The sequence below is a fragment of the Ursus arctos genome, unplaced genomic scaffold (assembly GCF_023065955.2).
Source record: "Ursus arctos isolate Adak ecotype North America unplaced genomic scaffold, UrsArc2.0 scaffold_25, whole genome shotgun sequence".
NCBI classification, from domain to species: Eukaryota; Metazoa; Chordata; class Mammalia; order Carnivora; family Ursidae; genus Ursus; species Ursus arctos.
The window spans coordinates 13,271,601-13,294,477 of record NW_026622930.1 but is presented as its reverse complement, the minus strand read 5'-3'; the positions used below and the strand labels follow the sequence as shown (position 1 = coordinate 13,294,477).

General features: G+C 48.4%; 2 protein-coding genes across 3 annotated transcripts in view; one reads left to right on the top strand and one right to left on the bottom strand.

Annotated features, from left to right (window-relative positions):
- Positions 1-3,463: 3,463 nt before the first annotated feature.
- PSMC1 (proteasome 26S subunit, ATPase 1) lies at positions 3,464-17,225 on the top strand. Its single transcript, XM_026515462.4, has 11 exons — positions 3,464-3,524; positions 7,529-7,582; positions 8,365-8,461; positions 10,367-10,491; positions 10,718-10,903; positions 11,053-11,181; positions 12,019-12,115; positions 14,251-14,440; positions 14,956-15,107; positions 15,735-15,889; positions 16,873-17,225. Exons 1-11 carry the CDS (start codon positions 3,522-3,524, stop codon positions 17,005-17,007), a joined length of 1,323 nt encoding a protein of 440 aa, XP_026371247.1. The 5' UTR covers positions 3,464-3,521; the 3' UTR covers positions 17,008-17,225.
- Positions 10,341-22,877, bottom strand: part of NRDE2 (NRDE-2, necessary for RNA interference, domain containing) — a 55,402-nt gene continuing 42,865 nt past the window's right edge. The window contains exons 13-14 of one of the 2 annotated variants that reach the window (XM_026515461.4): positions 19,449-19,520; positions 10,341-19,018 (exon numbers count right to left, since the gene is read on the bottom strand). In XM_026515461.4, the coding sequence (XP_026371246.1) occupies positions 18,893-19,018; positions 19,449-19,520 (198 nt within the window). In that variant the 3' untranslated portion in view covers positions 10,341-18,892. Of the gene's footprint in view, positions 19,521-22,877 lie in introns of both variants that reach the window. The other variant, XM_026515460.4, reaches the window with a different exon arrangement.

Below are 22,877 nucleotides of genomic sequence, written 5' to 3'. Positions count from 1 at the left end.
CTTAGCATGGAATCTGCTTCTCCTTCTCCCTCCACCTGCCACTCCCCCTGCTCATGCTCTCTCTCTCTCTCTTTGGCTCTCTCTCAAATAAATAAAATCTTCAAAAAAAGAAAAACCAAACCATTTGGAAACATTGCAAAAATATTTGCCGCTAGTGACCAAAATAACCTATAATCTGGCAGAAAGACATGAAAATTGCAGAAAAATATGAATATCTATTCCAGGTAAAAGTGGGAAATAGAGCTCTACATAGTTAAGAAATTATACATAGCAACTGCTAGGGTACAAAAATGGAAGAAAAATGTGGGCACTAGATAAATTCCTTAAAAAGGTGGGAAGAGGGGTGCCTGGGTGGCTCATTCAATTAATCCTATGACTCTTGATTTTGGTTCAGGGCATGATCTCAGGGTTGTAAGATCGAGCCCCGTCTGGGGCTCAGCGCTGCTGAACATGGAGCCTGCTTAAGATTCTCTCTCCCTCTCCCCCTCCCTGCTCGCTCTCTCTCTCAAAAGAAAGAAAGAAAGAAAGAAGAAAAGAAAAAGAAACCACAAAACAAAATGAAAACAGGGGGAAGGGCCAAGAGGCAGGGCACCACATTTTGTGTAGAAGACGCGTGGTACCCCCAGAGTCACGAGTCAGAAAGAAGCTCACTACAAAGACCCTGGGAGATGTAACCACGGATCTGAAGGATCCCAAAAATGTAAAGCCCTTATCGTCCTGAGAGCCTACTGCCAAGTTTCCCATCTTACCAATGAAAACCGCCTCGAAGCCAGACCCAGACCAACAAAAGGGCAAAGAGTAGTATTCTATTGCTTATAAAGAAATAAGGAAGAGGAAATTAATGAATACTTCAAGGGACAAAACCCCCTTGGGACCACCCATCCTTAGGAAACTATGAAGGGGGGATTTATGAAAGCAGACTTATTATTACAAGGAAGAGTATTAAAATTTTTTTAAGATTTATTTATTTTATTTTAGAGATAATGTGAGTATGCTGGGAATCTGCTTCTCCCTCTGCCCCTCACCCCGCTCTCGGGCTCTCTCTCATTCTCTCTCTCAAATAAATAAATATAACACCTTTTAAGAAATTCAATCCATCAATCAATCTATCAGGAGTCCCTGCGTGAAGGGTTAGCGGAGATAACAGATCATGTTTTGATGTGTTTTGGTAAAGCCTTTTGGGCACTTTTCCCAGAAACTGAGAAGGCGAGTGACTTCTGTGACTGCATAACAGATCCTTTTGTACATGCCATGTTTTCTTGTTCTTTGCCACCACTTGGAAGAAAGACTTAAGCTACCACTAATAATAGCTTTTGCTAATGGGTCATTATGTGATCTTTGGTATTTGACACAGAAGGCTTGAGTGACATTTTCATTACTAACTTCTTTCCTGTTCCATTTATGTGAATAAGAGTTCTCAGCCCAAACATCTATAAAAATGACAGATAAGAATAGAACTGATGAGGGAACCTTCCCTTGTTCTATCAATGTCATTGTCATCCACGGACAGATGATGTCGGGAGAGACATGTCTGTTGGCTCCATTCAACCAAAACTTCAGGAGCTCCTAACAAGTGTACAGCTAGAAGACCTCTGAGGCACTTCCAGCGCTGGGGGCTGTGACTCCAGGGTCAGCGACCTGCCTGCTGGAGGACCCTGCATCGGCCAGCGCCCAGCCAGGACAGCAGACACCACTCCAAGCACTTGCAACAGAGACTTACTGCAGGTCTGAGAAGCCAACACAGAATAGGAAGCAGCTCGGAGGTTGGCAGCTATAGGAAGTCCCTGTCACCACTGGAGGGGACAGACAAAGGGCGGTTCGAGTCCCTGGGCCAGTCACTCTGTGGGAGCTGGAGCCATGGTTGTCCTGACCAGTGAGCATCCCGCCTTCCATTCTCCCACCAGAGAATGCTCATTGACCTAACCTGGCTGACACGATGGCCTGGAGACAGCAAGGAATGGATCGGAGGTACTATTAGTATCCTCTTGAACATATGAGGACAACTGAGGCACAGAGAGGGAGGTGACATGCCCGTGTTTGAATAGCTAGTGTGTTCGGCAGAGTAAGGATTCCCTAAAGATGTCCATGTCCTAATCTCTGTAACCTGTGAATATGGTAGGTTACATGGTAAGGGGGGCAAAGGTCACAAATGGAATTATGGGTGCTAATCAATTGACCTAAAGATGGGGAGATTATGCTGGATTATCTGGGTGGGCCTCATGTGATCGCCAGAGTCCTTAAAAGTGAAAGAGGGAAGCGGCACCTGGGTGGCTCAGTGGGAAGAGCATCCTATTCTTGATTTCAGCTCAGATCATGATCTCAGGGTCTTGGGATCAAGCCCCATCTTGGGTCCAGACTCAGCATGGTCTGCTTGTCCCTCTCCCTCTGCTCCTCCCCACCCCACGCCCATGCTCGCTCTCTCTCTCAATAAATAAATTAATTTTTAAAAAGTGAAAGAGGGAGGTAGAAGTGGAGTCAGAGAGAGACATGAGGACAGAAGCAGGGCCAATGTTCCCGGCCTTAAGACAGAAAAAGAGCAACAAGCCAGGGAATGTAGGTGGCCTCTTGAAACTGGAGAAGGCAAGAGAATGGATTCTCCCTAGAGTTTTGCTAGTGGAGGTCAACAGCCTCAAGACTTTCTATTATAATATTTTAGTGATAATGAAAAGGATGGAGTAATTTCCTAAATTTTGTACCTGTTGTGTGTGAGTTAGTGAAATATTTTTAGCATTTCACAACTAAAAGCCCTAAATTAATCAGGAGCAGGAAAAAAACAAAAAACAAAAACGAATTCATCTGTCCAGTTCAGCAACAGGCAGCATTTTGAGCACCTGTAATGGAAGTTTCCAGAGGCCAAAGGAATGCTTGTTATCTTTCTAATGGCTGTGGGGATGTAATAAATGATCAACTTTACCAAGTAGGTGCAAGATTAGTTATTTTGGGACAACATTTGGCATCATCACAAGTCACAAATCATCACGGGAAAAAAGAAAACATCTAAGTAACTCATTAGACAAGGGAATACTCTCAGATGATCACTTTTATTCCAGAGACCAAATAATAGCTTAAATGTTGGTCCAAAACTATATGTCAACTTCGCAGTTCCAAATCCCATTCCAGTTCTTGGAGCAGTAAGTGAAGTTCTCAGTTATGATTTTTGCATATTTTAAATACTTTATATTTTCATAATTGTCTTAGTTATTTTTTAAGTCCAGGTCATTGTCTCAAATTGTTGTAATAGAATTTGAATAATAAAGAATAAAATAAAAAATAAAGAATAAAGAATAAAAAGAAGAATAAATAACTTCTATATTAAATTTTTTCCAAGGAAGATATTCACAAGATTCACATTTTGCTTATAAATTATATCGCCCCACCGACACCAGTCCCCAGAGCGCGACTCCGGCAGCGAGGGATTTGGTCCTTATCGGCTTCCGTAGCGTTCCTAGGCAACTTCCGCTTCTGAGGGCCGCCTTGGCGGATGCACTTCCGGCAGCGGCGGTTCGAGCGGCCGAAGCGAGATGGTGAGTGACTAAGGGTTTCGGGCGGTGGTCACGGCATGACGGGGTCGGAGCGGCCCGAGACGAGAGGTCGAGGCGGGTACCCGAGGCACTCTGTTTGCCCAATCTCTTGCCCGCCGGCCCGGTCTTATCGGGGGACGGAGACTCCCGGAGACAATGCTTGGGTCCGCCGCGGCCCGGGGCCGACCGGAGGGCCTGGCCCGGGGCACCTGGGGCCGGGGCTCGGCGCGAAGGGTCCCCCTGGCTGACTAGTGGGGCGGCAGAGAGGGTCAGGGCGCCCGGCTTTGCTGCTCCGCCGACCCGGGCCCTGCTGACCGGCGCGGGGAGTTTCCGCGGGAGCCTGCCGAAGCACCTGGGACGAGCGCCTTCGGAGGCGCTCAGGTGAGGGGCTGCGCGTCTGGAGGAGAGGGAGGGATTCGTTCCGGCTGAGGAGGGGAGAGCGCAGTCGTGGGAGATCGCTCGGAGTGGGGGCATTTGGAGGAAGCGTTAAAGACGGACGCTTGTCCGACAGCTGGAACTCGGAGGGACGCTCCCGTGGTGCATTAGGAATAATACAAACAGCATTTATTCGTTAGTCCACTAAGCAGGTATTTGAGCACCTGCAAATTGGGGCGGGGGGGGGGGCGGCGGGCTCTGCTCTAGGCACTGAGGGCACAAGGGGTGAGTGTAACTGGTGAGTCTCAGTCTTCATGGAGCTTGCATTCTAGGCAAGGCAGACAAAAAAATCAAAAGAAGAGACCTGTAATACGATGCCGTGGAGCAGGATAGAGATGGGTGGGATGGCCATTGTTATGTGACTGTTTCATTGAAAGGGATGGGAGGGGAGGGGTGGCTGTTTGTTACATAGGGTATCGGCAAAGGTCCCTCTGAGGAGGTGACATTTGAGCAGAGGTCTAAATAAAATGAGAGAGTAGCCCATGCAAACATCTGAGGGAAACGTGGTCCAGGGAGAAGGAATAGTAAGTGCAAAGGGCCTGAGATGGAAATGTGTTGAGCTGGCATTCTGAACATCAAGAACGCCTGAGCTCGTAATCGTATAGGTCTTATAAGGACTTTGGGGTAGCGTCTTAAGCATGTGCCAGGTACTTTTCCAGCATTATTATTCTTCAATAATAGCTGATACGCAGTGTTACATTAGTTTCAGGTGAACAGCACAGTGATCGGGCAAGTCTTACTATGCTGTGCTCACAGACGTAGCTATCATTTGTTGTTAGACGATGCTATCACAGTATTATTGACTATATTCCCTATGTGTGCTGTACCTTTGTACTTTTATCCCCCTGACTTAGGCATTTTATAACTGTAAGCCTGTACTTTCTGCTCCCCTCCACCCATTTTGCCCACCCGCGCTTCCCTCTGGCAGCCACCAGTTCTCTGTGTTCATGGGTCTGTTTCTGCTTTGCTTGTTTTGATTCCACATATAAGTGAAATCATGTGGTATTTGTCTTTCTCTGTCTGACTTCACTTAGCTTAATACCCTCTGGGTCCATTAATGTCACAAATGGCAAGATGGGGGGGGGTTGTTTTTGTTTTTTTTTTTTTTAATGGCTGAGTAATATCCATGTGTTTGTGTGCATTTACACACCACATCTTTATCCATTCATTTATCTATCAATGGACACTTAGGTTGCTTCCGTATCTTGGCTACTGTAAATAATGCTGCAATAAACGTAAGGGTATTTTCCGGCATATTCTTATTCTTTATAACAGTCTTTGCAGTAATCATTATTATCCTCACTTTACCAAGGAGGAAACTGAGACACAGTAAGTGGCTGTTAGTGTTTTCTAGAGCACATGCAGTAGAGAAACACACAGATATTGGTGTCCAGTAAACCTGAGTGATTCCCAGCCACATCTCTGACAAGCTCTGTGATAATAGGCAAGTCACTTAACATCTCTGGGCCCTGGTTTCCTTATCTGTAAACTAGAAGTAATGACAGTACCAACCTCATGGTGTCTGTAAGAATTAAACGAGATGATACCCTGAGAATGCACACTGCTTGCCATGTAGTAAGGACTTAATAATGGGTATGTTTCTTATTGTTATTGGAGACCGAGAAACATCATGTAAAATGCCCCACACGTGAAGAAGTTTGGGACCCGTTTAGGAAAACGTCCTCCTGTGGGGCCAGACTTGCAGGATCATGAGAAAGGTAGATGAACAAGGGAAGGGTCAGTCGCAGCCAGTTTGACAAGGGCCAGGTATACCACTGTAAAGAGTGTGGACGTTACACCGTAAATGCTAGGGAACAGTTGAAGGCTTTTGAGGAGAATGAAAGGATCAGCTAGCTCTTTGTTTTAGAAGGTAATAGCTGGAATGGTGAGAGGAGAACTGTTGTGGGAATTTCAGTTGGGAGGCTAGAGTCCTGGATAAAAACAGAGATGGGATCAACAAAAGAGAGGGAAGAACTGAACCAGATGGGTTTCAGAACTCAGATTCTGTAACCAGATTGATAATTAAAAGCCTGACCCTAAGATTCCTTTTTACCAATAATATGGTATTGCTAGTAGTTACTTTGAGTCATGCACATGCTGAGTGGTTTACGTGCATTACCCCATTTTCCATAACAGGAGCTAGTTATCATCCCCACTTTCCAGTTAAGGTCGCCAAGGCTCAGGGAGGTGACCAACTTACCTGAGGTCACATAGCCTATTAGGGATGGAGTCAGAATTGAAACCTGGATGCATCTAATTCCATAGCCCATGTTCTTAGGCTTGTTGCAGTTCCTCATCTAGAAAGTGGGAATAATGAACCCCACCTTGAAGGATGGTGTGGAATTAATAAGATAGTAAAAGAAAACGTCTAGTATAGACTTAGTCACATAGTAAGAAACCCACACACATTAGCTGCCCCAGCCAACAGCAGATTTCTTTAGGAGTTAGAAGTAATTGTTAAAGGCGTATGATTTGGACAGCCTATTGCAGTGTAATAATTTTGTTAACCAAAATTTCTCAGAGCCCTTAAATACCTTCTTCAGAATAAAGCACAAAATTTTAAGAATCCTGCATGTAGGGAAATATGTTTGACCCTTACTCTTTCAGGTAACCATGATACGGTTGTTCTGTCTTGATAATTAAGCTGGCAGTGTATTAATTTAGAGCTGCTAATGTGGAAGTGATTTGAGGGGAGAGGGTCCCTCTATTGAAGTAAGTTTACTATTAAAATACCATCATTTTTGAGATCTGTTTGTGTTAAGCATTGCCCTGTAACTTAGGGGTCTGTTTTATTTTTTTATTTATTTATTTGACAGAGAGAGACAGCCAGCGAGAGAGGGAACACAGGCAGGGGGAGTGGGAGAGGAAGAAGCAGGCTCCCAGCGGAGGAGCCTGCTGTGGGGCTCGATCCCAGAACGCTGGGATCACGCCCTGAGCCGAAGGCAGACACTTAACGACTGCACCACCCAGGCGCCCCTGAGGGGTCTGTTTTAAAGTCCAAAATCTCATGAGCTTATTATTAATACACTGAGTTCTTGATACCTTAATGTGATTTAGCTTTTCAGGTTGGCAAGAAAGACCTACCCGAGAGCCCCAGGCTTTAGAGAGGGGAGGTACATAAGTTGCTACTGAAAGGAAAGTCTCCTGGGTCTTGGTGTGATCTTAGTAAGGAGTAAATGATTGATAAATGATTGTTGAACAGGTAAAATGATTTAGCTTTGATGGCCTAATTTCATGAAACATAGTCAAGTAGTTTTATAATAAAGAATGTCAGGCTCTATATTTTCCCCTCAAAAAAGGGTGTTCTTCGAATCCCAGCCTCCTCATGATACAGAAGTTACAGCAGTTTCTTAATAGAGTCGTCCTTGATTTAAGATGCAACTAACAGCTTTTCAGGAAAAAAAGAAATTCTACCATATGCCAAATGTACATGTTGACTACAGGGTACACCTTAAGTTCAGAAATGTTAAAATGAGGAGGAGGTCTTGATCCTTAGAATCACAAGAAAATAAGAAGGATGTTCTTTTGAAGTGCTCATATTCTGAATGTACACCTCGGATTTCTTTTTTCAGGGTCAGAGTCAGAGTGGTGGTCATGGCCCTGGAGGTGGCAAGAAGGATGACAAGGTAAATAAGCCAGATGGATCTGTGGTGCAAGTAAATTAGGGAACATATCCTAGATCTCAGCTGAGAAGTTCTTTGGGGATTCATGACTTTGAAAATGCAAAATAAGTGATTATGTAATTATTTACCCAGCCTGGCCTACAGATTCAATGTCCTTTTCATGTTTTCGAAAAGATAATTGACCTGTCAAGTAAGTAGTTGTGAATTAATGGTTTTTAAATGTATAAACTAACATTACAGAGTGTTAAAATAAATTGCCTGTAATTTTAGTGTTTAATATCCACAGATGTGAAGAATTATCTTACAATTATTTCAGCTCGAACTTTTGGTATACAATTCTGAATTCTGACCTCTAGTCCTTATTGAATAACAACTATCATTGTGTATTATAAAAAGAAAGATCAGTTACGTTCACCAATTAAAACTGCAGGAATGTAAAACCTACTTTGTTTTTTTAAAGATTTTATTTATTTGAGAGAGAGCAGGGGGAGGGGGAGGGGCAGAGGGAGAGGGAGAGAGAAACACTCCCTGCTGAGCATGGAGCCTGACGTGGGGCTCTGTCTCATGATCCTGAGATCCTGACCTGAGCCAAAACCAAGAGTTAGACGCTTAACCGACTGAGCCACCCAACTAGTTTTATTTTTAAAAGGACAGTTTTTAATAGCATTCTGAAACATAAGGAAAATTACAGCCACTAGAAATAGAGGATGGTCCTACGCAAAGAAGTTTGTGTTTTGATATGATTTGTGTGGTTTTTGTTTTTCCTGCTGTTCTAAAAATTCAAGGACAAGAAAAAGAAATATGAACCTCCTGTACCAACTAGAGTGGGGAAAAAGAAGAAGAAAACAAAGGGACCAGATGCTGCCAGCAAGCTACCCCTGGGTAATGACACAGCCCCTCCTTGCTCTCTCTTGATTCCATTAGGAACCATCTGTGTTTGTGTAGCTTAGAGGTCTGAACGTGGCGGCAGGAAGTGGGGTGGCTGAAGCTCTGACTCCTGTGTGTGGCACTCGACTCACTAGGCTGGAGTGAAAGCTATAGTTTAGTTTTAGCAGCATACAAACAGTATACAGCTGTGTCTCACTTTAAGAAACTCCACTAATTTCCTTTAACCAGCTCCTCTAGTGTATGAAAAGCATAGTTTTAGGTTAAAAAACTCAGGTTGAGCTTGAATAACTTATAAACACATCTTTTTCATGAAGAAATGGAATGCCATTGTGTTGGAATTCACATCTTGTGATGCATGAACATAAACTGTTTCAATGACTTTGTACTGAACATAGACTAAACTTCAGACCCAGTGACCTAACCCAGCCCACCTCTCCATCCTCAGCCCCTACCACTCCTCTTGCTCGTTGTTCCCACAGCCCTGCCTTGTGTTCTCTGACTTTTATGCACAACAGGACTTTTTTTTTGTTTTGAGAGAGAGAGAGAGAGAGCACATGTGCAGAGGGTGGGGGCATGGAGGCAGCATGGGGAGGGGCAGAGGGAGAGAAAGAGAATCAAGCAGGCTCCACGCCCAGTGCAGGCCTGATGTGCGGCTTGATCTCACGACCCTGAGATCATGACCTGAGCCAAAATCAAGAGTCAAATGTTTTTCCCTTGGGGCGCCAGGATGGCTCAGTCAGTTAAGCATCCGACTCTTGATTTCAGCTCAGGTCATGACCTCAGGGTCATGGGATTAAGCCCCATGTCAGGCTCTGTGCTCAGCAGGGAGTCTATTTCTCTCTCTCCCTCTGCCCCTCTCCTCCTCCTTCCCCTCCCCTATGCTCTCTCTCTATAAATAAATAAATCTTTAAAAAAATGTTCTTCCCCCAGTCCTTCCTATGGCTGCCTGCTTCTCCTCACTGCGGCTCACATACCTCCCCAACCCCCATCTAAACAAGTCTCTTCCTGCTTAGATGAAATAATTTTTAAAATACTGCTTGATTAAGAGTGAAGGGAGTCAGACAATGAAAAACATGCCATAAATCTACCATAATGAATCAATATGGTATTGGTAAAAATAGACCATCAGATTGGCAGAAGAGCATAGGAGTCCAAAAACAGTCAAGTTACATGGATAATGAATATATGGTAAAGGGGATGTCTGAATTCTGTGGGGAGAGGGTGAGTTAACATAAATGGCTGGCATCTTTATTTGCTATTGAGAGAAAATGAAATTAGACCCCTTGCTTTTTGCCAGATGGATTACAGACATGAAAATAATAAATGAAAAATCAGGAATATGCTTAACCTTAGGAAAGGAGAGACACTTTGAAGAAACCCAGAAACCACAAAAAAAATTGACATTTTTGTCTTTATATGCTAAAATTCCTATGTAGCATGAGTCTTCAAGCCAAAAGAAACAACACAAAAGAGTATGGAAAAAAATGTTTGCCACATATGTTAATATCACTAATATTTCAGAGTTCCCCCAGGGGTGGATTCCTAAGGTCACTTGCAACAATGTATTCTGACTGGACAGCACTTGTACCTATTTTTAACAGATGGGGAACCAAAAACCAAAGCAAAGGATCTTTGGGGTCATTGAGTTTTCTTGCAGTTCACTTAGCAGATGTCGTTCAGACCTCGTCCCTGTTTTACCTGCTTGCTTACAACTGCCAGAGTCCCTTTTCCCTTAGCATCTAGGCACCTGCTTACTTAACGTCACCAAACCTTGAATTTCTCAGTCTGTTCGATGAAAATATGCTTATTTTAAGTCTTAACCTTTTTTCCTTAAGAGTGAACTTAATTAATTGCAAACTTCACACTCCGAATAGAATAAAACTTTCTTTTTAATTATAGTGACCCCTCACACTCAGTGCCGGTTAAAATTATTGAAGTTAGAGAGAATTAAAGACTATCTTCTCATGGAGGAAGAATTCATTAGAAATCAGGAACAAATGAAGCCTTTAGAAGAAAAGCAAGAGGTAATTAAGAAATTATTGTAACTTTTGTTTTACAAATTAACAGTTTTAGGTACTAAATAGAATTCAGTGAATAAATGAAATTCAAGTAGTTGACCCATTCGGACTGGCTGCCTTTTAAAAAAAGCATCACCTGCCTGGTAAATGTAGTAAAATCTAGTAAAATCTGTCAGCCTTGTCTGCTTTTTAGGTCTAATCTGCTTTTCCTTCATGCCATACTCTTACATAGGAGGAAAGATCTAAGGTGGATGATCTGAGGGGGACCCCAATGTCAGTAGGAACCCTGGAAGAGATTATCGATGACAATCATGCCATCGTGTCTACATCTGTGGGCTCAGAACACTACGTCAGCATTCTTTCCTTTGTAGACAAGGATCTGCTGGAACCAGGCTGCTCCGTCCTCCTCAACCACAAGGCAAGTTGATGGTCTCTAAGCACCTAGGAGCGCTTTCTCCTTCCTCTCAGATCTGTCCATTTGTGCCACTCCGTGATCGGCGTTGCTTTGTTGTGAGTGGATTGTGTGAACCTCACATTTCTGCATTAAAACTGAATGTCCTCTGTTAGGTGCATGCTGTCATAGGGGTGCTCATGGATGACACGGATCCCTTGGTCACAGTGATGAAGGTAGAAAAGGCGCCCCAGGAAACCTATGCTGATATCGGAGGGTTGGACAACCAAATCCAGGAGATTAAGGTAGGTCTAAGAACCAGCTCTGGGTTTCTAGATTTTTGGTTTCTTACTATCTCATTTACGGTACTTAGAGTTATTTTGCATATTTTATTTTTTCTTCAGTGATCAGACCAGTAACTGATTCAGAGCTTGCCAGTTGTGGAGAATTGTATTTGTTAATCCTGAGTTAGGTAATAGAAACAAATTGTATGATTGTTGCTGCAGCAGCTGCACCTTATATGCAAAGCTTAATTATTATCAGTATGGATATATAAGGTTTCCGTTTGTGTTGACTTCAGCTGTGGCTCTCTGGAAGCCTCCAGTGATGTGTGGGTTCAGTGTGAGTGGGGTGAAGGGAAGTGGTTGTGCAGGCTGGCTGTGGGCCAGCCATCTCATCTGCAGGTTCTTTCATCTGTAGGGGGGTCGTGCAGAGCTGTCACCGGTCACCACCAGTGACCCCACAGACAGCTGGGAAGTAGCCATCCTGTCCATCAGTGTAACCGCAATCAGAAAATCTTGCCAGCTCCTGTCTGTAGTTTAATTGAAAAGGGTGTATTTCCACTTTAAGTTCCTTTTGCTCAGGAAGAGCTTAAATGTTGCTCAAGGCGGACGTCTACGAGAAAGTGAGAGGGAAACTGGGTGCAATAGGAAGGGGACGGGTGCTGTGAGCTCAGGGAGGACAGATGTCCTCGCCCATCTGTCCCTGCTGCTAGACGATGTCAAGCATGTTGTCTCTAACAAGAGTGACCTTTTAGCTTATTGTTGTTGAAAGTGAGAGGATATATCCAGGATGCCAATTCATGGATCTGATAATTTCAGTAAGAAACCATTTCATTTTTACCAAGCGTTTGTTTTCTATAGGAATCTGTGGAGCTTCCTCTCACTCATCCTGAATATTATGAAGAGATGGGTATAAAGCCCCCAAAGGGGGTCATTCTCTATGGCCCACCTGGCACAGGTATGTACGCTCTGCGTTTGACACTTTCTGGACGCTCAGCTGATCTCTTGAGCTGCAGCATTAATTTGTTATAATTATTTAATTCTTGAGTAAGGATGCCACAATTCCTTAGTTCAAAACAAGGTTCTCTAAACATTTTGGACATTTTCTGAGTAAATATGGAACTACACCTATTACATAAAGGTATATTTATCCATATAGTAGATGCTAAAAAACTGAATTATCTTATACTTGAAATTGTAGACTTAACAGATTTTGATGTGTTGTTAAAAACAATAGTGGGAACTGCAACAAAAAACAAACACAGTAGGTGAGCCCTCCCCCCACCCCCAGAATGCCTGCTCAATGTGAATGCATTTAGTTTCTTAGAACTCCTCTGTACTCAAATATATTAGATACATATGCTGTAAAACACAAGATTTTCAAGTATTCGTAAGAGTTAATGTGAATCTGTTAAAGATAGTTTATAAGACACAAACCAGGATGCTCATTCTTTGCTGTACATTGGAATCACCTTGAAGCTTTAAAAAATACCGATGCCTGGTCCCATCTCTGAAAATGCTGATCTGTTCATCTGGAGTGTGGCCAGGTATCAGAGCCATGGTGGAGAACCAGGAGTTAAAAGCTATTCTGTGCTGTTCAGATTGGGTTCATTCTCTGGTCCACTGTACTGAATGAATATAATAATGGATGAATAGATGCAGATGCAAATATGTATTTGGTTCATTGTGCACTTAGTTGACCTAAATAAGTTGTACAGGACCCAGCAGTTCACAGCTATGTAAATTCCAAAGGAAGCACAGTTATTTGAGTGATGGGATCACTGAGGATTGCCCACAGTGGGGACACTGGGAGACAACTGAACTCAGGCGTGGAGCTTTTACAGCTCATCATCCCACAGCCCAGGAAATTCAGTTTCATCAGAGAGGCTGGTGACTAGCACAAGGCCGCAGGAGCTCTGGGAGTTGAGCAGGTGTCGGGGCTGGAGCCGCAGCTGTGGGCCGCCTTCGTGCACGTGCACTGGCAGGGGCCGATGTGAGGAGCCGGGGTGGAGCACAGGGTGGCCCGCGTCAGGAGGAGGAAGAGCCTGGTTCGGGGATCCCGCTGGCTACTGAAGTGTCCCAGCAGCTGGCCATGGCTGCTTCTGGACTATCAGGTGCCATCCGCTTAGGAGGTCCTTTTTGTCTTCTGTTCACCATCCTTAACTGGTACACCGAGGGAGAAGTCCATGCTTCTAAGCCCTCACACCTGCTCCTCTGCCTTTCTGACCAGAAAGACATCATGGCCCTGTCTTATTGCAAAGCTAGTACCTTGTCCTCCCTCCCACTTGAACTAAGTCTTCTGTGTCACTCACCAGTAGTCCCCTCCCCCTCCCCCTGCAGGCCTAAGCTTGGTCCTTTACAGGCTCTGCCTCTAGCTGCTCCTGTGTCCTGATGCCCCTGCTTGGCCCTGCGCCCATAGCCTCACCATCAAAGGGGCCAAGGTCTTCCAGCCCTAAAATTTCACAAGATGGCCACCAAATCTCGTTTTTGACCCAAAATAGAGATATCAAGGAATGGAGCAGTTTGAGATCGTCCCTGAGAGGAATGACCGTCACGAGGGCACACCAGAGACTGAGACGTCTCTAGAGCTTTCAGCAGTTCTCAGTTGTGGGCTTCATCGGGAGCCTGTCCTGTCTCAGCTGAGCCTCGGACAAGTCCCCCCTCCCCCCCAGCCAAGACTCTCAGCCGCAGGGACTGCAGGCCTGGTCCTCCAGATCAGAGTGCGCTTCCTTAGGTCAGACCTACGGTTCCCAGGCCGCTTTCCCATCACAGATAGTTTCACAGGAGTTGAGTTTCAGTCTCTAACCCTGGTTGCATGGGTCAGGTTAATAATCTCTGCAGCTTTGAATAACCCAGTAAAATGCACTTTCTGACATTGTAATGAAGAATTTAGGAAGACCGTGAAAAATAAAACATTATGTAGGTTTTCTCCGTTTCCTCTTACCTGCCTCAGAGAACAGAATGTCCAGACACCTGAATGGGGGCGTGCCTTTTCATTCACAGGGATCTGCCCATTTCTGATGCCCATTTAAGTGACAGAGTTTTTAATTTAAAACAGCATTTTTTTCCTTTCTCTTTTTAAATCTAAAATAGGTAAAACCTTACTAGCCAAAGCAGTAGCAAACCAAACCTCAGCCACTTTCTTGAGAGTGGTTGGCTCTGAACTTATTCAGAAGTACCTAGGTGACGGGCCCAAACTTGTTCGGGAATTGTTTCGAGTTGCGGAAGAACACGCACCATCCATCGTGTTTATTGATGAAATTGATGCCATTGGAACAAAAAGGTACACTTCTCTCTTACTTTGTGTTGGGCAGAGGTAAAAACCCCGGAGCTCTTCCCTGAGAACGATCATGGAGTACTCCCTGTATGGCCTTCACATGGCTTTGCCACAGGTCCTGCCATACACGGCACTCTGGGTGCTTTAGGCTCTGCTCTCCCAGGCGCCAGGTAACCACCACCCAGGAGTTGTGACTGCCTGGAGAGTAGTCCGTACGTGCGTCCCCAGCATCCGCTCGGAGCCAGGCATCATCTGGACTTTGGGGACACAGCCGCTGTACGCAAGCCTCTGCCCTCCAGGAGCTTCTGGTCGGGTTGGGGGCTCAGACAGCAAACATGGAGACTGAATTAAATTGTAAACTCGGGCATGAAAACTTCTACAATTTAAATAACGTGATCTGGCAGTTGGGAGGGTGTGCTGGTTTTGTTGTTAGAATTAATTGAGGGCGTCAGAGTTTGTGTCGGAGGCCTTTCATTTCCCCTTCAGATCAGTTCAGTTTTCAATCCTCTTCTTTTTCAAAGATACGATTCAAATTCTGGTGGTGAGAGAGAAATTCAACGAACAATGTTGGAACTGCTGAACCAGTTGGATGGATTTGATTCGAGGGGTGACGTGAAAGTTATCATGGCCACAAACCGAATAGAGACTCTGGATCCGGCCCTTATCAGACCAGGTCAGATTGCTTGTTCCATCAGGGACAGCTACCGTGTTGGTGTGTCTGTGTCTAAGTGCATGGGCAGGGGAGTTAAAAATGATACATATCAAGGCAAGTACATGATTGAAGTGCAGAGTAACTTACTAAAAACAGCGTCCCGAGGTCATGGGTGTGAGGACAGGATGCAGCAGGTGTAGCGTGGCCCCTTTAATTCCAATCTGAAGTTGTGATCTTTTCTCTTTCCCATAATGAATATTCTTTTTTCTGAAGGAATAGTTCATGTGCTCACTCAGGTTCATATTTTTACACTCAGGTCACACCAGGAAGCAGCAGTGGCTAATTTGCTTATGCTTTTGTAATGGTTTCAACACCATCTGTCCTTTTCCACTACTTCGGCCATTCAGGAGCCATGCCTTTATTTCTAAGGGGACCAGAGCAGAGAGGATTTCTTTTGAATGGGACGAATTCACATGTAGGCATTTACAAACTACAAGAGGATTGTTCACTTTGTAGGATGCGGACCCCCCTGCCCACAAGGTGCTGACTGAAACTGCACAAGTGAGGACACGGGCTCAGGCCCTCCATGAGCTGGAGCTGACCTGGGGGCTGCACAGGGCTGTGATTGGAAACCTTTTCTACCCGCAGGCCGCATCGACAGGAAGATCGAGTTCCCCTTGCCTGACGAAAAGACCAAGAAGCGCATCTTCCAGATCCACACAAGCAGGATGACGCTGGCTGATGACGTGACCCTGGACGACCTAATCATGGCTAAAGATGACCTCTCTGGTGCCGACATCAAGGTGAGAACCTGGGCTGCGTGGCACCTCTCAGCTGTGTGTGAGAGTGTTAGGACATTTCTTCCCCGATGACCAGAATTAGAGCAGCACCTGGCAGCACTGAATCTGGGTCCAGCCTGCCCTTCAGGTGAGGACCTAGGTCTTGGTCAGCTGTAAGGGCCACGGTCAGGACGGCACACACTGGGCCTTGTCATGCTGGCGCCTGCACTCAGCTGCGTATCGTGGGCCTCTGTAGAACTAGGTTAATGTCTTTGTTGGCGAGTAAGCAGCTCTTTTTAAAATTGAAATTATTTTAAAATTCTACATCAACTTTATATTTTGAAAAATTTGAAGTCTTCAGAAAAGTTGCAACAACAGTAAATACCGTATACCCGTTTCACCTGGATTTATCAGATGTTACCATTTTACTGCCTTATCTTTTTGTTCACAAATATACTTTTTTGCTGAACTATCTGAAATATCCTGAGGGCCATAACCAGATAAAAACTTCAATGCCAGGATTTTGTTTTTGTCACATCACGTCGAATGGGTTCTTTGTTTTACTTTTGGCAAGTGATGACTGAGAAAATAAACCTGTCACAGTGAATACTGTCCCGAGACTTACAGCCAGAATACGTGTTCTCTTCTGACCGTGGGTAAATGAACTGGATGGATGCTCGGCTGCTGCTCAGTTTCCTGGTATAATTGCAGCTGGTGCCCAGGAAGAAACATGGCTCCCTGTAACGGGTGGACCACTGAGAACTTTCCCATCAGGCCACCCCCGCTGCTTAGAACTCAAGCCAGCCAGTCTTCCTCCTCAAAGCCACCTCAGATCCTCTGAGAAAGCAATTGGAGTGCGTAAAACATTCAAAAAATCTAATCTTTTCCCAAATGGTTTAAGCACTTTGTTTAGTCTGGGTGTCTTACACCTTATTTCAATTTCACCTCGAATGGATGCAGTCCAAATAAAAAATCTCCCTTTCTGAACATACTGTTCTTTCTTACAGGCGATCTGTACAGAAGCTGGTCTGATGGCCTTGAGAGAGCGTAGAATGAAAGTAACAAATGAAGACTTCAAGAAATCTAAAGAAAATGTTCTTTACAAAAAACAAGAAGGCACCCCTGAGGGGCTGTATCTCTAGCGGACCCCAGCTGCCTTCCAGGAAACGGTCGGGGAGCCTCCCGACCCCTTGAAGGGAGGAGGCTGGGGAATTTGCCCAGAGGAACTCCCATTCCAGTTATCTTTCTTAGCGAAACCTCCTGTGTACCTTTTTGAGCGTGATGTGTAGGACGCCCCCGGCTGTTCCTCTGTTGGTCACGTGCAGTGCTCCTTCCCCAATAAAGCGTGTTCCTTCTCAAACGCTTCACCTTCTTTCTGGAGCCTCCCCGCCTGGCGCTCAGCAGCAACAAGCAGGTGGACCTGGGCGGTGACAGGGAATGCAGACTTCGGCACCTCTTGCCCGGCCTCACACGCCCAGAGCCGGTGGCAGAGCTGGACAGCAGCTAGTGAGGAAGCGTGACCACGGAGCCAGCGAGTGGTCTCTGCTGTTGAAGCAACACAGGCTGAGTGTGGCCGTGGCTTCAGAAGGAAACACAGCTTTCCATTTTGGAAGGTCTGTGGAGCCTGCGGGTTCTCGGCACTCTGGGGGCAGGAAAGCGTGGTGTTCCTACCAGGAATCTCCACAGGCCCGGGCTGACGTCTCTCCCCTGCCCTGTCATCCCCTGTTCTCCGGGGCGTTCAAAACCACGTCAGAGCTTCCCCTTCTCCTTCCCCGTCTATTTCCTGCACTTCTTTCCGAGCAGGTCCGTGTTCGAGCCAGTGGTGAGCGGGGCAGGCAAGGCAAGCGTCCACTTGGCTGGCTGGCCACCTTCCTCACAGGGGCTCTGACTTGCCACCCTTCTTTTCCAGCTGTTTCTAGCCAAAATTCTGTTCCACAACACTGGCTTTTCTGGATGAGATGCCGGAGAACTACAACTTCAGCAATTGTAGCCATCACAGTTTTTGTCTTTTTTTAAGAGCAGGGCCTCAGAAGATAAAGCAATTCCCTCCCAGTTCAATATCAACAGTTAATAACTGCAGGCATGTCCTTCTCAGAAAAAAGTGGTCTGAATGTGGATATTTACATTTCATTCCGTTTACAGCCATCAGACGACAAAACAAGGACGAGGCCGGCCCGGGCATCCGTCTCCAGCAGCACTCCCACCCAGATGAAGCGTCCCGTGGCCCATCCCACGGGCAGGGGGTCTGGTAGGAAGCCGCCGGCTCCGTTCTGCACTCTTCCCGGATGGCTGCCCGCGGGCTCCCTGCAGCAGGGTCCTTTCCTCAGGCAGTGCTTTCCACAGCCGGGTGCTCCTAAGTCTCCAGGGGTCCTGCTCAAGTGCAGACGGACTCAGCAGGCTGAGGTGGGCCCGCGGGGCTGCATCTCTCCCAGGCGCCCAGGTGATGCTGCTGGTCCACAGCTGGGAGGCGTCAGGAAGAGCTCGGGGACCGTGAGAAACTTCGTACACTTGATACGGGCCAGAACACCAAGTTTTACATGGACTCTCCACTGTTGTGGCCTGAAGGACAAAATCTGCTCTCCTGCTAACCAGCCTGGGCAAGAGGTTCAGCAACCAGACCTTTCCTGTCATGACCAGATCTTTCCTAACAAGACCCAGAAACCCTGGCAGGACCACCAAGAATGCCAGCCAACAGGGCACTCTCGCTATGCCAGGGCTGGCGGGGCAGAGGAAGAGAACAAACGCACACGCGCCAACCACGAGGTGTTCGTCATCACTTGGCATGATTCTTATCTACCTATTCACATATATAATATGTAAACAACAGCTTCTGTGTCATTTGCACATCCAAAAAATGTGCAAGAGGTAAGAAACTGATGACCCAGGACAAATTACTAAGGATTAAAGCTGGACTTCAAAAGCAGAGCTCCTGCAACACGCACCCCCGCGTCGCCCGTCTCGTGCATCCCGGCTCCGGCAGGGCAGGCGACAAGGCCTGGAAGGCAGGGCCCCGGTCCCTCCCGGTCTCTAGTCCTCCAGCAGAAGCTCCAGCTCCTCCATGGGCAGGCGCACCCGCAGCTCCTTCTCCGTCATCAGGTCCAGGACCTCCTGCATCTCCTCGGGGAAGTGCTCCACGGCGTCGAGGTACAGCGCCTAGGGCAAGGAGTCGCGCGCTCGCCAGCCTGCCCTCCCCCTGGCTGTCCGAACTCGGCCGCGCCCCGGCACCTGCTTCCGGAAGGCCGCGGAGCTCGAGAGCAGGGTGGAGTAAGTGGACCCGAGCGAGGCCTCATCTTTCTAAAGGGGGCGGGACTTGGTGGACGGGACGGGCCCGTTTCGGAATGCCGCTCGGCCCCCGGCAAGGCAGAGCTGGGCCACGGGCTGCCGCACTGGGAGCGCGTGGGCTGAACTCTGGGCAGGTGATGGGGCCTGCCTGCAGCAAGGCTCCCATGAAACACCAGCCCGTCAGCCGGGGCCCCACAGGGGACAGGCTCCCTGTGAAACGGTCTGGGATGACACGGGCGGGTGGGCAGCGAGGCAGGAAGGGCCTTGGGCACGTGCAGATCGCACGGTCTTTGGGGCTTACCTTTACCCAAGGACAATTCTGAAGTGCTTTGTAGAACACGCCTTTGCTCCTTTCCTTGTTTCCCAGGGAAACCTGAGGCAGAGGAGGGGAGAGTTACAGAAAGGGTTAGCTGAAGCAGAGTCCAAGGCCACAGAAAGCAGCCTGTCCACCCTGTACTGATCCACACAGGGGCTCAGTGGCGGGTGGGGGCGGGCTGGCACCGTCACGCGGGCCGTTGGGCATGAGTCCAGGCGCCGCGGGGTGCTCTCGGGGCCATTGCTGTGCAGCGTTTCCCCTGCACCGACGGACCCAGAGGTGACCGGGCGCTTTGACTTGTGCCTGGTCTACGTCGTCCTTTACTGGGGCCATCGTGCCTTGCGTCAGAACGGCTTCTAGCACGAGGCCGTGTGTGTGAGATGAGGCCGATGACTGCACACACGTCTGCTTTAATGCTTACCGCTCTCTCAAATCTTAGAGGACTGAGATAACCAGCATCACCGAACCAGAACCTTACTAATAAAAATAAATTTCTGGTCAGGAATCTGAGTCTGAGAGTGTGCGGACAGTCAGCATGTTCTGTCTCCAGGTAGAAACCTTAGTCCCAACCCCCAGACACGCTGCTGCAGTTTCCAGTGGGTGTGGAAAGAGCACGTGTGTCCTCCCCACCAGCCCCTGCCCCGGGCACGTCCCGCTCCCAGGAAGGCATGTGTCGCTCAGGGGCTCCTCCGAGGCACCACCACCCAGCAGGGCCGCTCCCCAGGCCAGGGGGCACCCGCAGCTGTGAGTGGGCACAAGCCAGGCTCACGGAGCTCAAGTCTGCTTCTGGGTCTTCTCCCCGCCCACCTCCTCCAGGCTCCCAATCCCACAGGAGAGCCTTCTAGTGGCCGCTGGCTCTTCCCGCCAGGTGGCCGGCGCACGGCATCTGGCATGAGCCTGGTGAGGGCTGTTGACCCCCTCCCCGAACCTGGGGGTGCATCTGGAGACTCGAGCCTGTGGCTCAGGCGCTCTGTCCACCAAGGATGGCCTCCCTTCCTTTTCAGTTCCTTCGGGTTCACTCCCGCAGAAACAGACTGTAACTTGGGGCTACAGCCAGCACCTGGGGCAACAGGCCTTCGCCACCCCCAGAGCCAGCCGGGGAGCCCAGGGGACTCCGGTCTTCTCCCCCTCCAACCCTTTGGAGGCTGGACCTGAGTTCATACGCAAGGAACCAGTGTGAGCTGTCCTTCCTTCACACACCAGAACACTTCAGTACCCTCACAACTCAGGACACGCTTTCCTTGTTTCTGAAAGAAGGAAAAATGGTGCTGCGTCCATTCTCAACCACTGTATTTGTGAGGCTCGCTGAGGACCCTGGAACCCAGCAAATTAAGGTACATCGGTGGGCAAGACTCAAACGAAAAGTGCTCTCCGGGATTCCCTTCATCAGCCACTGGAGAACGCCCAGGCTACCAGCTGTGGGAGGGTCAATGCCAGGCGACAGCTCAGTGGTGACTCCTGGTTGTCTCCACGCAGGACTGCACGCTCTCAGGCCCAGCCCAGCTCCCATCCCCTCCCTCTCGAGAGCGCAGAGCCTCCCCGGGGAAGACGAGCTCACGAGTGCGGCCCTGCCTCTCCGTGTCCGCCCTCCTCACCCTCTCGGTGTCCTCGTCTTGACAAACCGTGACTTCTCGTACCACCCCTCAGGTCCAGGCTGAAGCAAGAGCGACGGGCCACTCCCATGCCCTGCGCGACCCCACAGCATCAGGACGGGGACAGGCACAGACCTGAAGGGGACGCAGCTGGTGAAGGGACAGAGCGTGGGGCCGTTCTCCACGTGAGCACGACAGATCCGCAGAGTGAGGCGGGAGCCAGTCTCACACCGAGGCGGCTCTAGTCACACCCCCCCCAGGAAGGCCCCGGCCAACCAGACCCTGGCGAACGGACAACGCGAGTCCTTGGAAAGCCCCCCAGGCTGCGCATGGCAGCATGTGCGCGAGCACGCCCTTCCGAGACGCGATGGCACCCAGGGGTCGCCTGTTTGGGCCCCCAAGTGCCCTCTTCCCTGGTGCTGCATCTGCGGGGAAAGGAAAAGCCTGATGGGCTCTGGGCTTTTGTAAAGTCGGATTCGCTTTTCTCATCTGACTGCAAACGAATCTAGCAGCTGTTCGCGAATACAACTTTTTTACAGTAATGTGACCCCACTGAGCGATACCCAACCCAGACAAAAAGCTACGTTTCCACAGCACCCTGAGTGTTCCCGGGGCAGACGACAGTCCTGCCCGAGGCTCATGTCCCCACGACCGGCACAGTGAACTGCACACGACTCTTCGTGTCGCACCCACTCGTGTGAGTGGTGGCCTTCGTACGGGCTGACAGGCAGCTGCCAAGCAGGGTAAGGGGAACAATGCCGGAGGGTAAAGCGCCAGCCGGGACTCCCCTCTGTTCGGAGGCCTCGCTTCACCAGGCCCACGGCATCAGCCGCTGCTCTACACACGGCCCTTTCTCTCCTGTGTCGCCGGAGTGTGCGGCACTGCCAGTCCGGGGCGCCCGGCTGGCTCCGTTGGTGGAGCGGGCAACTCCGGATCTTGGGGCTGCGAGTTCGAGCCCCACATGGGGCATCGAGCTACAGACAGGAACTGCAGGATGAGCCCAAACCACCACGAGGTTTGGCTGAAAGCGTCTGTGCAGGGAGAAGGGTGCACCTGAAACCCCCCAGAGTGGAGGCTTCCAGCTGGTTCCAGCCTTGTGGGCAGTGTTCACGGGCCACTCCCTTCCTTCTCCCACGTCCCCGCGGCCAACAGGCAGCTGTAACCCCTTCTGTCACTTTTGCAGGAAAACAAGCAAGTGTGTAAATACGCTCACATGCATGTAGGTCTACTGGTGTGTGCACATGCACACAGGCAGGCACACACACACGCACGTGTGCGCACGCACACACAGCACCAGCTCTGTCCTCCGTGGAGCCGGCTCCCTTCGGCCCTCTCCTCACCTTGCGTTCTGGCCCTAACTGGAGTTTTCTACGGGGTTATCAAAGCCTTGGGAGCCAACCCCGATGCCTCAGGAGCTGCAAGAGGAGGTCACGCTCAAACTCGGCCTCGGTCCAATGCTAACCTTTCCAGAAAGACAGAAATTCCTTAAGGGCCCCAATCTTTTCATCCAAGTCAACAAGAATTTTTCTGTCTACAATCCAAACCAAAGTTGGCTCATGGAAGATTCTTTGTAAAAATACCCTAAGTCCGTCTCTGCCCTACCCCTCTCCACCGATGGCAGGGGAAGTTAAACTGGCAAGTCTGCGAGCCCTCCCTTTTCACATTTCAAGGTCCTTCACTTGCTTACAAAGACTCGTGTGGTATTAGCACTGGAAATTTTAGGGAGCTCCCCGTCCACTCCTTCGGCTGAGTGGCCTCACCACAGGAGCGGCGATGCACCCAGAAGCCCGGTCTCCTGACTGCTGTCTCCCTAAGCTGCACT

Bases quoted from the DNA above. Each gene is read 5' to 3' on its own strand.
- PSMC1 (XM_026515462.4), top strand. The intron at 10,904-11,052 runs GCAAGTTGATGG...GTCCTCTGTTAG, and splicing joins CCGTCCTCCTCAACCACAAG to GTGCATGCTGTCATAGGGGT. The intron at 11,182-12,018 runs GTAGGTCTAAGA...TGTTTTCTATAG, and splicing joins ACCAAATCCAGGAGATTAAG to GAATCTGTGGAGCTTCCTCT.